General features: G+C 43.3%; 2 protein-coding genes across 4 annotated transcripts; one reads left to right on the top strand and one right to left on the bottom strand.

Annotated features, from left to right (window-relative positions):
- Positions 1-31: 31 nt before the first annotated feature.
- On the top strand, positions 32-4,063 carry LOC106098373 (E3 ubiquitin/ISG15 ligase TRIM25). 2 transcript variants are annotated; one of them, XM_019361865.2, is made up of 7 exons: positions 32-941; positions 1,042-1,125; positions 1,835-2,080; positions 2,172-2,325; positions 2,428-2,443; positions 2,486-2,532; positions 2,619-4,063. In XM_019361865.2, the coding sequence occupies exons 1-7, from the start codon at positions 369-371 to the stop codon at positions 3,146-3,148; spliced, it is 1,650 nt and encodes a 549-aa protein (XP_019217410.1). In that variant the 5' UTR covers positions 32-368; the 3' UTR covers positions 3,149-4,063. The 2 variants fall into 2 exon arrangements, with proteins under 2 accessions (XP_019217410.1, XP_019217409.1); XM_019361864.2 differs by having other exon boundaries at positions 34-941; positions 2,428-2,532.
- A 3,158-nt stretch (positions 4,064-7,221) lies between these two features.
- On the bottom strand, positions 7,222-12,112 carry slc15a5 (solute carrier family 15 member 5). 2 transcript variants are annotated; one of them, XM_003447144.4, is made up of 9 exons: positions 10,265-12,112; positions 9,688-9,910; positions 9,182-9,351; positions 8,851-9,071; positions 8,575-8,761; positions 8,217-8,405; positions 7,976-8,107; positions 7,777-7,885; positions 7,222-7,520 (listed from the first exon to the last, which is right to left on the bottom strand). In XM_003447144.4, the coding sequence occupies exons 1-9, from the start codon at positions 10,806-10,808 to the stop codon at positions 7,397-7,399; spliced, it is 1,899 nt and encodes a 632-aa protein (XP_003447192.1). In that variant the 5' UTR covers positions 10,809-12,112; the 3' UTR covers positions 7,222-7,396. The 2 variants fall into 2 exon arrangements, with proteins under 2 accessions (XP_003447192.1, XP_025764863.1); XM_025909078.1 differs by having other exon boundaries at positions 10,286-12,112.
- Between the last annotated feature and the right edge of the window lie 80 nt (positions 12,113-12,192).

Below are 12,192 nucleotides of genomic sequence, written 5' to 3'. Positions count from 1 at the left end.
ACTGACCACTTGGGGGCATCAATAACCCATCAACGCAAGTGAATGTGCCGCCACTCGAAAAGCAAGTTTTTCTCCTAATGATAAGTGAGAAAAATCCACTTTTATGTTCGCTCTGTTTGGATTATAAAGAGAGACTCGCCCTTAAGTTGCTATTTTTTATTCGCTAACAGAAGAAATCACCGTGTTTTATGTTATATGTCAAGTTAGAGCCGTCTCTTCAAATACCAGACAACGTCCTATCAAGCGTCAGTAGCGGAATTTGTGGGAAAATCGCGAACCTAGAATGCACCGCCCATTGAGAGGAAACCGTTAACAAGCCATGCCTCTCTAAAACAGATTCAAATTCGCTGTGATTTTGTGCGGGAAAAATGGCTAACAGTAGGGACCTGTTTGAGTGCTCCATCTGTACACAGTTACTGAAGGATCCAGTGACTACTACCTGCGGACACAGCTTCTGTATGAAATGCATCTATACCTACTGGGATACCAAAAGAAACAGAAGGAGAACGTATAGCTGCCCTCTGTGCAGAGAGACTTTCAATGAGAGACCTGTTCTGAAGAGGAGCACCGTCCTGGCTAACTTGTTAGAGGAGTATAAGAAGGCAAGCAGCCAGGGTGCTGCTGCGGATGATGCTGCACCTGGGGATGCGCAGTGTGACATTTGCACGGAGAGAAAACGTAAAGCTAGCATGTTCTGTCAGGAGTGTTTGGCCTCTTACTGCCAGACTCATCTGGAACCTCATTTTAGTGTACCGCCTCTTAAAAAACACAGACTGATGACAGCTTCTATAAATATCAAAGAAAGCATCTGTGGCCGTCATGACAGACTTAAGGATATTTACTGCCTGACCGATCAGCAGTTTGTGTGCGTGATGTGTGCTCTGGATGAACACAAAGAGCACGACATTGTATCAGCTGAAACAAAAAGGCAAGAATTGCAGGTAATATGCATATAAATACATTTCTTTAATTATTTTTTGATGATGTATTTTGCTGTTTTTATTGTAATTGTGGTATGTTTCTACATGTCTGTCTTAACAGAGCCATCTGGAAAAGACCAAAGAGAAAATTGCAGAAAGAGTGGTGATTTCAGAGAAGTTGATGGATGCTGCTCGCTCCATACGAGTAAGGATTTTTCTTTTATGCCTTGTTTTCTTTATTGTTAGATCTTGTTATAAGGCTACGTCTACACTACTCCGGATAAATCTGAAAACGTCGTTTTCGTCTAAAAACGCTCCGCGTCCAAACTATCGTTTTCAATCGTTTTCTACGCTGTTACGTTCCTGTACTGCGCATGCGTGAAACGTAAGACAATTCGACCTGTGTCATTTCCGTGTGCGTTTATTTACTTTCCGGCTCTTTGAAACGTCGCGGCAAAATGTCGAGGAAAAGTGCCGAGTTTTATCTGGAGCTATCTAGAGCATGTACAAACTGATATTAATCTTTAATATGGCTGTCAAAATTGAGAGCAAACAAAACAACTGCTGTACAATACTGTTAAGCTGGGCAACGTCTAAATCAAAATGGCTTTAGTTATGCGTCTGAGGTAGGTTTGGGTTGGGGGTCTAGACTGGGAACTCTTACTGGATACTGTTTTTGGACCTATTGATCCAAAACAAGTTTGATGCAGAAGGACTCCAGCTCCTCCAACCCACAGTGAAGCTTTCCTCCCCTCAAATTGCCCCACATTCACCTATTCCTGTGAGAATTCGCCACTGTAATCGATAAAGTGTTGCATGCATAGAAGAAGTCAGTGGTTGAGTGTGACTTGTTTAGTTGGCTTGGATCACTACTGTAACAGTCATAGCAGGCAAATAGTACGTGTTTCCTATAGGATGCTGCCTGGGAGGCGTGTGACGACTTTGAGCGGGTCTGTGAGGAACGTATCCGGTTGTACACCCACTTCATGAGGAAGAAGTACCCTGAGATGAGAGAGAAAGTTGGAGAGGCTGAGAAAGCTGGAGTGGACTGGACTGAACGCCTCCTCAGGCCGCTGAAGCGTGAGCTGTCTGAGTTAAGGAGGAGAGAGAGTAAAATCTGTCAGCTTTCACAAACAGAGGATCCCATTCAGTTGCTTCAGGTGATGGCTGCTCTTTGATACTTTAGCCTCATGTCTCATTTTGTATCCAGTTTGCGAGGTTAAATATTAATATTAATGTTTCCCTGTGCAGGGCTTCCAAACCCTGGGCGAGCTCCCTGTGCTCACAGACTCACACAGAGAGCTTGACAACCTGACAAAGTTTGTCACTGCACAAAAGAATAAAATGAAAAAGATGTGCGACGAAGAAAAAAAGGATCTGATGGATTATTCTGGAAAAATCATCAGTAAGTGTGATCATTTGGGATCATTTGAGATATTTAAACATGATAACTGTGGTCTCACCTTGTTTACTTAAAAACTATGTTTTTTGTGTTTTTCCTTACAAGTGTCAAGAAGGACAAGGCGGCAGGAGGGACGGGCAAGGCGGCAGGAGGGACGGACAAGGCGGCAGGAGGGACGGACAAGGACAGAACTTCTGATGAAATATAAGAGTAAGCATGATGTTAATGACTACAGACATATTTGAGAGTTTAAGCGAGTCCTTCATAATCAATGAGTGTTTCATCTTTCCCCGCAGACTCCAAAATCGAGGTGGATCCTGACACTGTAGCAGCTTGTCTTTACCTCTCTGATACAAAGAAAGAGATATCATGGTGTGACAAGGACCAGGCTCATCGAGATCACCCTGACAGATTCACCTACTTTAACCAGGCTCTGTGCAAAAAGGGCCTCAGAGGAAACTACTACTGGGAGGTGGAGTGGGATGGTGGCATAGTTGAGGTGGCTGTGTCGTACAGAGGGATAGGAAGAAAGGGTTCAGGGAAAGATTGCCGTTTTGGCCACAATGCTCTGTCCTGGAAATTAATCTGCTCTCCTTCTGGTTGCACGTTCTGGCACAATAATCTTCACAAAGGTCAAATTCCTCCGGCTGTCTCCCACAAAGTAGGGGTACACCTTGATTATAAAGAGGGAAAGCTGGCTTTTTACAGCGTATCTGGCGTTGACAGTTTAACACTGCTGCACCAAATCCAGACAACCTTCACCGAGCCCCTCTATCCGGGGTTTTTTGTGGATCTCGGTGCAACACTGAAAATAAGCAACATCTAATTCAGAGATAGAGCACAGTTTCCAATGTTAATGTATTGATTAACAAAGTGATAAAATGATCTCTGAGTTTTTTTTCTTAGTAAAAAATGAAGAATCAAATAGGCCTTTATGGCCACATAGACTCATATCATAATAACAATGTCATATTTTTCTTTGCATTTTTTGATCGATCATAAGTTTATACAAGAGTCCCATAAAATTTTCAAAATGTTAACTAAAAGATTCAACCAAACAAAATGTACGTCTTGTTTGTTGTTTACGTTTAGCATGATTTCTTTTCTATAACCAACTTTGAGCATCAATATTAGGAGATATATCATAGTTTAAACAGCAGAGCTGTAATAGTTCAGTGTCTATTATGCATTAACAGAAAAAAGGATGGTACCTTGGATGCTTTGTCTTTTTTTCCCTGATAATTCACTGGAGAAACCTTCACAAAATTACATATAGTTATATAATGTTTATTTACTATTTTTATTGAACTTTATTCTGATACAAGATGCAATTATTTAAAGGTAGTAATACTCACAATATAAATGTTTATATTTGTCAGCGTGGCGGTTAAAAACAGATTATGTTATTCTGCTGTTTGTCAAGTCTAAAATTGATCACGTTTAAGCACATTTTGTTTGAAAAATTTTGTTTGGAAAAGTGGTTAATAGCTTTAAGTCTCCTTACATTGTGAGGAGAGCTTGAAATATGATTGCTTTGTAATTGCAGCTATTGCAGCTACTCAGTTCAGTCAAGTAAACAAAGTAATTGCTTGAGCTTAACTGCCTTAAATAAAGGACCACGCATACTAATAATATATTCTTTATTATGTTTATTGTACTTATATTCACCTTTTCAATATAGAAATGTTACAGTTTACTCCTGAATTCATATTTATGTAAATAAAACAAAGCTCACAATTCATGACATGTTTAATTACATGCACAATATCTGTGAAAATAAATAAAATATGTATACTTCATATATTACATTTTTATATATATATGTATATATATAAAAAAAAAACAAAAAAAAAACACCCAGCATGCCCCTGCGGGCGGTTTATCCTTCAAGCACAGGTCCTCTACCAGAGGCCTGGTAGCTTGAGGGTCCTGCGCAGTATCTTAGCTGTTCCCAGGACTGCGCTCTTCTGGACAGAGATGTCCGATCTTGTTCCCGGGATCTGCTGGAGCCACTTGCCTAGCTTGGGAGTCACTGCACCTAGTGCTCCGATTACCACAGGGACCACCGTTACCTTCACCCTCCACATCCTCTCGAGCTCTTCTCTGAGCCCTTGGTATTTCTCAAGCTTCTCGTGTTCCTTCTTCCTGATGTTGCTGTCATTCGGAACCGCTACATCGATCACTACAGCCATCTTCTTCTGTTTGTCTACCACCGCTATGTCCGGTTGGTTAGCCACCACCATTTTGTCCGTCTGTATCTGGAAGTCCCACAGGATCTTAGCTCGGTCATTCTCCACCACCCTTGGGGGCATCTCCCATTTTGACCTTGGGACTTCCAGGTTATACTCGGCACAGATGTTCCTGTACACTATGCCGGCCACTTGGTTATGGCGTTCCATGTATGCCTTGCCTGCTAGCATCTTGCACCCTGCTGTTATGTGCTGGATTGTCTCTGGGGCATCTTTACACAGCCTGCACCTGGGGTCTTGCCTGGTGTGATAGACCCTGCACGGTATGTACCACCGGCAGATAGAGGAGGTGGCTGATATCCAGAAATCCTACCAGTGGCTGGACAAAGCTGGACTGAAAGACAGCACAGAGGCACTAATCATGGCAGCACAAGAACAAGCTCTGAGTACAAGATCCATAGAGGCTGGGGTAGGCAAGGCATACATGGAACGCCATAACCAAGTGGCCGGCATAGTGTACAGGAACATCTGTGCCGAGTATAACCTGGAAGTCCCAAGGTCAAAATGGGAGATGCCCCCAAGGGTGGTGGAGAATGACCGAGCTAAGATCCTGTGGGACTTCCAGATGCAGACGGACAAAATGGTGGTGGCTAACCAACCGGACATAGTGGTGGTAGACAAACAGAAGAAGACGGCTGTAGTGATCGATGTAGCGGTTCCGAATGACAGCAATATCAGGAAGAAGGAACACGAGAAGCTTGAGAAATACCAAGGGCTCAGAGAAGAGCTCAAGAGGATGTGGAGGGTGAAGGTAACGGTGGTCCCCGTGGTAATCGGAGCACTAGGTGCGGTGACTCCCAAGCTAGGCGAGTGGCTCCAGCAGATCCTGGGAACAACATCGGACATCTCTGTCCAGAAGAGCACAGTCCTGGGAACAGCTAAGATACTGCGCAGGACCCTCAAGCTCCCAGGCCTCTGGTAGAGGACCCGAGCTTAAAGGATAAACCGCCCGCAGGGGCGTGCTGGGTGTTAGTTATACATATATATACATACATATATATACATATATACATATATATGTATATATACACATACATACATATACATATATATATATGTATGTATACATATATATACATACACGGGTCCAGATGGCATCAGCTCGAGGGTCATCAGGTCCTACGCAGACCAACTGTGTGGGGTGATGGAGCACCTCTTCAACCTGAGCCTGAGGCTGGGACGAGTCCCACAGCTCTGGAAAACCTCCTGTGTTGTACCAGTGCCAAAGACTTCACGCCCCAAGGACCTCAACAGCTACAGGCTGGTGGCTCTAACATCCCACCTGATGAAGACCCTGGAGCGGTTGGTCCTGGCTCAGCTTCGGCACCTGGTGAGCTCATCACTGGACCCACTTCAGTTTGCCTACCAGCCTGGCATTGGAGCGGATGATGCCGTCATTCACCTCCTACATCGTTCCCTCGCTCACCTGGAGAGCACTGGGAGCACTGTGAGAATCATGTTCTTTGATTTCTCCAGTGCCTTCAACACTATTCTTCCCATGGTCCTGAAGGACAAGCTGGAGAACTCAGGAGTGGACCACCACCTCACAGCATGGATACTGGACTACCTCACCGACCGACCACAGTATGTGAGGACTCAGGGCTGTGTGTCAGACAGGGTCGTCTGCAGTACGGGGGCCCCACAGGGAACGGTTCTGGCTCCGTTCCTCTTCACCATCTACACTGCAGACTTCTCCCACAACTCCACCCAGTGCTTCCTGCAGAAGTTCTCTGATGACTCTGCAATAGTCGGCCTCATCACTGATGGGGACGACAAGGAGTACAGAGGACTGACTCAAGACTTTGTGGACTGGTGCCAGCTGAACTACCTCCAGATCAACGCCAGTAAAACCAAGGAGCTGGTGGTAGACTTCCGCAGGCACAAGCATCCTCCACTGCAACCACTGAACATCCAAGGTATGGACATCGAGGCTGTGGACAGCTACAGGTACCTTGGTGTTCATCTGAACAACAAACTGGACTGGACTCATAACTCAGACGCCCTCTACAGGAAAGGGCAGAGCAGGCTGTACCTGCTGCGGAGACTCAGGTCGTTTGGAGTGGAGGGCCCACTCCTGAAGACCTTCTATGACTCTGTGGTGGCCTCAGCCATCTTTTACAGTGTGGTCTGCCGGGGTGGCAACATCTCTGCTGGGGACAGGAAGAGACTGAACAGGCTGATCAGAAGGGCCAGCTCTGTTCTAGGATGCCCTCTGGACCCAGTGGAGGTGGTGAGTGACAGGAGAATGGTGGCTAAGCTGTCATCCCTGATGGACAACATCTCCCACCCCATGCAGGAGACTGTGATAGCCCTGAGCAGCTCCTTCAGTGGCAGGCTGCAGCACCCACGGTGTGGGACGGAGAGACTTCGCAGGTCTTTCCTCCCCACTGCTGTCAGACTCCACAACAAAGACTTCAACTGATCAAACACACACATGTGCAATAACACTAAGTGCAATACTCTTTTTCTGAAAAAGTTGTATTTTTTACTCAGTTGTATAAAATATTTGCATTCTATTTTTATCCTATTGTAGATTTTATTCTATTTATTCTACTGTATATAGTATTTTATTTTATTCTATTCTTTACAGTTGTGTACAGTATTCTTATTTCTATTCTATTCTTATTGTATTCTAATTTTGCTATATAACTTTTGCACTGTCCACTTCCTGCTGTGACAAAACAAATTTCCCACGTGTGGGACTAATAAAGGTTATCTTATCTTATCTTATCTTATCTTATCCAATTTAGCCCATCAGCACAAATTTTTGACTCAGTAACATCCAGTGCTAGCACCAGTAACAGAGGACATCTCAGAGAAATCATTCATAAAATGGAATCCGTGTGGTCTACAGTGTCGTAGAAGCGCAGACAGGCCTTGTAATGCAGCAGCTTCTCAGTCAGAGGGCTGATGGTCAGCGCTTTGCCCTGAACACTCAGGTCCACGTACCTGCACAACATTAATATAACAAAAAATACACTTAGGGCTGTATTTTTATATAAGTATATTTGTAAAAAACAATGTCATGAACTGTGTTTTACAAATATACTTGTAAAACAATACTTTCAATAAAAAGTTTACACTGAGACAGTTCATTTAAAACATCAAATGCTTTACCAGCTGTTGATATGAACCTACAACAGACTGTGATGAACATGGAGCAATCTAACCTTTATTGGATCATCATCTACCTGTTGTACTGTACCTGTATGATACACTCCAAAATGCCAGGGTATTTACAGCCATCAGTGTGGCCAGGAGGAAGAAGAATGTCTCCAAATTGCCATCATGCAGTGTGCTTGGGTAAAAGCTTCCTGTAACAGAGCACCACAGTGTTTATTACCAGTGTCTCTATGTCATTTGTTAGTCCTGTATTTGTATTTGTTTGTTTGTTTGTTTTTTACCTCCAGAGAGAAAGTACATCAGCTGAATAATAAAGGCACCTAGAAAACAACCCCCTCCATAGGACAGAGTGAGGAAGTGCAGGGCGATCCCTCTGATGTGGCTCGGGGTGAGTTGGAAAGAAACGAGGGAGCCTGCCAGAGGACAGAAACTGTATGAGCATCTCTCCTGCTGCTGCCACATCATACTCATTTCATATATTTGAATGATATGCCCAAACGGAGACCTAACAGTAAGTCTCACACGCAGGGGTGACGAGAGCTTCTGCCAGACCGAGCAGGATGTACTGAGGAGCCAGCTGGAAACATGGCATGGAAGAAACTTGCAAAAGCTTTCCAGAAAGTGTCTGCTCCACCAGGGGGTAAGACTTCCTCTGCAGCTCAGTCAAACCTGCAACCAGGACCGACAGAGTGGCACACGCATGGCCCAGAGCTGGAGGGGGAGGATGGACAGGGTGGGGTAATGAGAGAAGGGGCTGAGGAACGGGAGGTTGTGATTACAAGACAAAAAGAGGGAGTGAGAGGAGATAAAGGAATATTTAAGAGAATAAATTACGACAACATGCGAACTAGTTGGGGCTTCCATGTGTGTAAATACTCACTAATACGTTTTACAGGTGCTGGAGGAGTTTTTTCCATGGATAGGTAGCAGGTCATCACACACTCCATCAGTGGCGCTAAGAGCAGCAGAGGCAGGATGCTGATCACATTCATGGCAGCGATAGGCAAAAGGTGGTCCTTCAGGTGAAGGTTGGAGCTCATCGTCTGTATGTAGTAACCTGAGGGGATCTGTGGGAGGCATATTTCTTAACCAAACCTGAAGGCGATTAAACATGTCAGTTTTCTGCTTCATGCTTTGTAATTTCTCAGGGACCTGCCTGTGTGAGGCAGACTCTGTAGAGCAGCTGAAGCCCGTAAAGAGGGAAGAGCTTGGCCAGGACTTTGGCATTCTCCACGTGAGTCTCACTGTACTGGCCACCATTGTTCTCTTTCGCCCGGTCCAGCCAAGATGTCACCTGTCCGCTCAAATAGCGATAGTGGAGGCAGCACATCTTGAAAGAGTTCAAGAAAACTCCCAACGTGGTCAGTAATGATCCACCTGAGAGCAATAAAAGTATGAAGCACGAACAGTTGATCTTTTTGTGGTATGCACAAAAAAGGAGATGAGGAAGAGGTTTTCTCTTTCTAATCCTTTTTTTGGTATCTTACCTTTCTTGGGTTTGTAGGTGAGTTTACTGCGCATCATGTGTATGGCGATGAGAGCCAGCAGCACTGATGTGAAGGGGATGAGGAAGCCCAGATTTTTGGCAACAGATTGCTGGATGTAAGCAATGCCCAGAAACACAACAGTGGAATTCAGATTCACCAGCCAGTAGAACCTAAATGAAAAGAAGAACATCTTACAGTGAGCCAGTGATATTGGTGAGACTTAAATCCAAAATATCTTTGTGCTAATTTCATCATCTAGGGTGGTTCAATTTAAACTTGTTTTGTCTATGAAAAGAGGAGGAGTCCTTACAGGAAACCCCCCATGCACTCTAGTATAGAATTACCATTATGTCAGAAAGTTTTTTTGTAATATAATAACAAAGGCGTGCCACTACTACTTTTTTTTTGTCTGAAACCAAACCATACAAAACCCAACCTCGCAGAACTAAAAATGAACCTATTGGTAAACTACATGTATGATGTGTCAAGGTAGCCTCATCACCTACCAGTTGAAGAAGGTCAGGAGCTGGTGCTGGTTGTAGCCCTGCAGGTTGTAAGCTCCCATGGGGCAGAGGATAGCTCGGATGCCACCGATGCCCAGTGCAGCAGCCAGGAGGCCAGTGTAAAAAAGAATCTGCTGCTCCCGAGACTCCAGCTGGTGGGTCATGTGGTGGCTGTCGATGTAGAAATCCTCAAAGGGAAATGCCACCACAGGCAGCATGGCTGTACCTACAGTGGCAGATGCATCTAATGATTCTGAGTGATATTTTATTTGTGACAACTGGTTGATTTGACACATTCATGAGATATGTAGTCAAAAACATTACTGAAACAAATGAAAAGAAGTACAAGGAACCCATCTGTTTCCTGCCATTTAAAAATAAAAATAAATACATTGTGAAAATTGAAAAAAAGATTAACATCATAAACAACTATCATCGCCTAACATCTGGCATCAGATCTTACTCTAGTCTTACTTTTCACAGTAATACAGTCCAAGATGGTAAATGCTGTTTTAGAAGCCATATGGCTTCAAACTCTTGGCAGCCAACTTGTGGCAACCTTTAATCCCTTGTGTCTTACCAAAGAAATGAAGAAACGCACACACGTATAGCACCTTTGTCCTTCCTAGACAGGCTTCTGCAAACCAGCCAACCAGAACAGGGGTGAGTGTGCTGGCTCCTATGAAGCACAGGTTGACTGTTGCAGCGAGGTAGTTGTCATATCCGAGCTTCACAGTGCAAAATAGAATCATGTTACATACAATCCCAAGGAAAGTGAACCTTTCAAACAACTCCACAAGAAGTACACAGATGATCACTTGGAGCTTCTTGCGAGACTTCTTTCGTGGTCTCTGGTCTAGATGAGGCGTGTGGGAGACACGTTGCAGTGGGCGTCTGCCCTCTGGGAGTCTCCTGAGGTCTCCTGCTACCATCCCCGGCATCTTCTGCTTGGTGGGGTGAATGCTGTCAGTAAAGAGCTCTGAATGAGAACTGCTGCCCTTGTCAGGAAGGAGTAACAGAAGCCAGAGCTGGAATCTCACAACCAGGTGTGACTCTGAAGCTGGACACGTAGACTCAGCCACACCCACCTGTTTTCTGCAAATGGCCATACCTGATTCGTCCATCTTTATCTTACTGGGAACTGTGGATGCATTACTCAGATTTGACACATTATGCAAAACTATATAAGGAAGGAGTGATGGATGGGAGCTATTTAGAGGATAACCCTAAAATATTTCTAATGTTTCAAAAGATAAACATGTGGCTGTCTTATTTATTTATTTTTGTTTTTTTAATAATGATCTTTAAAGGTTCTGTCAAGACAGCATTAATAACCAGATCAAACATGTTCAATTTAACTTCAAGTCATGGTATAAATAATGACTTAAATCGCTGTTGCCAATGAATGGTCTGTCATGTGATAATAAATATAATCCGTTTATTAAGTGGAGCTCTGGAGTAGTAGTAGTTAGTTTCTGGGAATACGCTGAGCCCAACAACTAATGTTTTCCTTTGAAAGTTAATCTTTCCATGATTGAGGTTAACCATGGTTGCTGACATGCTCACTGTTTTCAATGAACATGACCACAGTTGTATTGTGGGAACCTAAATATGATTGTAACATTAAAAAATAAACAAGTGTAGAAGATTTTACGAACACTCACAAAATGTTACACGTCTCTGTGAAAGCAGCTCTTCTCTTCACTTCCCCGTACAACCTCATTTTGACTGGCCTGTGGGTAATTAGACTCAAAATGTTAAGTGAGAGTGAGACAGGGTGCATGTGCAGGTTAACTTCAACTAAAGGATTGATCATTATATCACTGTAGGAGGTGAACTAGCTGTCCAAACAAGCACTGAACATTGGAATTCATTACCTGTAAAGTACACAGTCTACAGTCCTTAATAGACTTATTTTTAGACTTATCTACATTTTATTGATATGCTGACAACATTTAATGATAAGCACCTTGCAATAATACTACCAGAAAAGAGGCAGGAGTCTAATCAATATATCTGATTTCTCTGTCTTCCCCACCTTTAGGAATGTCCCATGTAATAAAATATGATAGTAGTAGTCATTCTATTGAACCTCGCAAAATTATTCAAGCTTTATCATATTTAAATGCCCTCATTGCCTTCTTTAATGAAGAAACAGCTAAAAGTTTACACACACTCATCACAAACATGAATGTCATGGTAATTTTGGGCTTCATATGATGTCTTTGAACTGTTCTTTTTTCCAGATTGGAATGGTTGTACAGTATACATCTGTAATGCCTTAGAAAACAAGAATTACGTTAACAAGTCTGAATTACTTTTCGGATTTAATCCTTTAAAGCAAAAAAAAGAGAGAGAAAAAAAGGCCTATATTTTAGTGTAATTTATATTGGGAAGTAATATACAAACGTGAGCATTTGTGCCATTATTGCTTTAAATAAAAAGTGGAAAATGTGAAGCTGTTTGAGCAGCTTGACAAGGACTTACAAGCGTTTTTGTGGTGTCCCC

Source organism: Oreochromis niloticus, linkage group LG7 (assembly GCF_001858045.2).
Source record: "Oreochromis niloticus isolate F11D_XX linkage group LG7, O_niloticus_UMD_NMBU, whole genome shotgun sequence".
Classification (NCBI taxonomy): domain Eukaryota; kingdom Metazoa; phylum Chordata; class Actinopteri; order Cichliformes; family Cichlidae; genus Oreochromis; species Oreochromis niloticus.
Note: the sequence above shows the minus strand (reverse complement) of the source record. Positions and strands in the feature narration are given on the sequence as shown.

What these genes read in the sequence shown, in the direction of transcription:
- LOC106098373 (XM_019361864.2), top strand. Translation starts at nt 369, where the DNA reads ATGGCTAACAGTAGGGACCTGTTTGAGTGCTCCATCTGTACACAGTTA. An exon ending in ATCCCATTCAGTTGCTTCAG is followed by an intron (nt 2,081 to 2,171) that starts GTGATGGCTGCT and finishes TTCCCTGTGCAG; the next exon opens with GGCTTCCAAACCCTGGGCGA. An exon ending in TTATTCTGGAAAAATCATCA is followed by an intron (nt 2,326 to 2,427) that starts GTAAGTGTGATC and finishes TTTCCTTACAAG; the next exon opens with TGTCAAGAAGGACAAGGCGG.
- slc15a5 (XM_003447144.4), bottom strand. Translation starts at nt 10,808, where the DNA reads ATGGACGAATCAGGTATGGCCATTTGCAGAAAACAGGTGGGTGTGGCT. An exon ending in ACAGAGTCTGCCTCACACAG is followed by an intron (nt 8,762 to 8,850) that starts GCAGGTCCCTGA and finishes TGCCTCCCACAG; the next exon opens with ATCCCCTCAGGTTACTACAT. An exon ending in TTTTGGAGTGTATCATACAG is followed by an intron (nt 7,521 to 7,776) that starts GTACAGTACAAC and finishes AATGTTGTGCAG; the next exon opens with GTACGTGGACCTGAGTGTTC.